Genomic DNA, 2,500 nt, shown 5'->3' on the forward strand with positions numbered 1-2,500 from the left:
CACACACACACACACACACACACACACACACACACACACACACACACACACACACACACACAGAGTATTATTTGTGCCTGTTATTGTTATTTTGCTGTTTTGTGTCATCCATTGTTGATTGTTGTGCTGCTGTGCTGTTTCCAGGGGGATCTTCACTGAAGGTGTGTGCTGTATCATCGCAGGCCTTTTGGGAACAGGAAACGGATCCACTTCCTCTAGCCCAAATATAGGTGTGCTGGGCATCACCAAGGTAACTGAGGCCACGCCTCCCCTGTGGAGGATCAACTACAGTCAAAGTGTTCCAGTGTTTATGTATCATCGCTGTCTGGCAGAAATCTTTTATTAACTTATTTAACTTTTTTTTTAATGCCCTACTTGAACATACTATAGCGTCACACAAAAGTATCTAAAGTAGCAGATCCACAAGCTCGATATGCAGTGCGAACCGACACGTTTTGAACTTGGTAAATGTTCTCATATACTCTCTTCTTCTGTCCTCTAGGTTGGCAGCCGGAGGGTAGTTCAGTATGGAGCAGCTATCATGCTTCTGTTGGGGACTGTGGGGAAGTTCACTGCTCTGTTCGCCTCTATTCCAGACCCCATCCTTGGTGGGATGTTCTGCACTCTATTTGGTGAGTTGATATTTAGCATATAACAGACCCCATCCTTGGTGGGATGTTCTGCACTCTATTTGGTGAGTTGATGTTTAGGATATAACAGACCCCATCCTTGGTGGGATGTTCTGCACTCTATTTGGTGAGTTGATATTTAGGATATAAAAAATATGGTCTGACTTGTAGACACCTGTTGTCGTGCATTGATTATTTTTTTACACAATAAATCAGCCAACACCCAACACATTGCATTTTGTTGTTCTCTGTTGTTAGAGATAATATATTATGTATCCGCTAGCAGAGTATTATCAGCTATGATCTGATCTGGAACTTGTAGTTTAGTGTACCGGGGGAAAATAAGTTAAATACCAAGATAAAGTCTTGTTTCAATGTTTTTATCAAGTGCTAGGCCCGGTTTTTGCTTGTTAGCAACAACTCCATGTTCACTCACTGGCTGTTCAGATTTTGGTAGTGTTGTGTTTCCAACACATCCCATTAAAATTCAGATCTGTTGACAGTGACACGGAATTAAGAAGCATTCAGCTCCAACCTCCACAAAGATGATCTAAACATTCAAAAAGGAAAGCATGCTGTCTTGTCTCATGAACTGTGCTTATGTTAACTGTGTTATATTTTATAAAATGCTCCATTTCAACTTACCATTTGTCAGATGGTGGATTAGGAGAGTCTATAGCTCCCTCTTGTGGTCACATTAGGCTGTTAAGCAGAACATAAATGGCCTGCCAGTAGCCATAATGTTGTAAATACTTATGGCTACACTGACCAGTATTAGCACTGATAGAGCCGAGAGCTAGACCTTAAAAATATTTAACCTGTCAGCAAAAGAGCTTCAGTGACTTTAGTCATCTTATGACTAGAACAATCAAGGCCATAATTGAGTTAATCCATGGAGCATTGGCCCATTCTTCGTTGTTCTGAGAAAAAAAGCACTGTAATGTAATTAAATCTAATGCAATTTAATCTTATCTTAATTCATGAAGTGTGTCTGTGAACTGTAGGTATGATCACAGCAGTCGGGCTGTCCAACCTCCAGAATGTAGATTTGAATTCGTCCAGGAACCTGTTTGTTCTTGGTTTCTCCATGTTCTTTGGCCTCATGCTGCCGAACTACCTCAACGAAAATCCCGGGAGCATCAAGACAGGTATGACATACAGTTGGGTGCCACCGATATTGTCCCTTATCATGAACTCTGGTGGTGACCCTTGACCCATTTAGGCCTGACCTCAAAATTAAAAAAAATCCTTCTAAATCCTCCAGTTTTCTGAAAATAAATATTTTCACGATTTTTCAAAAATAGCAGACCTACAAGCTCGTAGCGCGCCACTCGGTGGCACGCTATGAGCTTGTAGATCTGCTATTTTTCAATAGCTAAATTATAACATAATGTTTAAAACACCAAAAGGGGTTCCTGCCCAAAATAGGTTAACTGTCCTTTTGCGCAGATCACGCAAACCTCAGCAAAAAGAAAAGGACAATATCGATGGCCTCCAACTGTACAAGCTCACACACAATCTGCATGTTACAATCTGTGCGTGAACCGTCTCCCCATCTTTCTGTACTTAGCTTGAGGGAAGCCGTTGTGTAAGCCTAACGTGTTTTCCTTCATCAGTACTACCAAATGTTCCTACATGCAATAGAACACGTTGACAGATTGTTGCAGCTTGTCAGTGATGCCATACAAGTTCTGTATTCACGCCAAGAAATACAAGTTCTTGTAAAGATTATTTTCACGAATGTCTACATGTTCCACCAATGAATCTAGGGTAATTATTACTGCAGACCACAGTAAGACAATAATTATGGTAAATGCTCTTCACAAGTTATCTGAACCCAATGCCCAAGTATTAAATTAACTTTTCAGGAA

General features: G+C 40.7%; 1 protein-coding gene across 1 annotated transcript in view; it reads left to right on the plus strand.

The window, feature by feature from the left end:
- Nucleotides 1–2,500, plus strand: part of slc23a1 (solute carrier family 23 member 1) — a gene marked incomplete at both ends in the record, with an annotated part of 11,319 nt that overhangs the window by 5,555 nt on the left and 3,264 nt on the right. Inside the window, 3 exons of the mRNA XM_079509060.1 lie at nt 145–250; nt 503–632; nt 1,634–1,777. Coding sequence (XP_079365186.1) covers nt 145–250; nt 503–632; nt 1,634–1,777 — 380 coding nt within the window. The remainder of the gene's footprint in view (nt 1–144; nt 251–502; nt 633–1,633; nt 1,778–2,500) is intronic.

This window comes from Electrona antarctica (genome assembly GCF_951216825.1).
Source record: "Electrona antarctica genome assembly, chromosome: 8".
NCBI classification, from domain to species: Eukaryota; Metazoa; Chordata; class Actinopteri; order Myctophiformes; family Myctophidae; genus Electrona; species Electrona antarctica.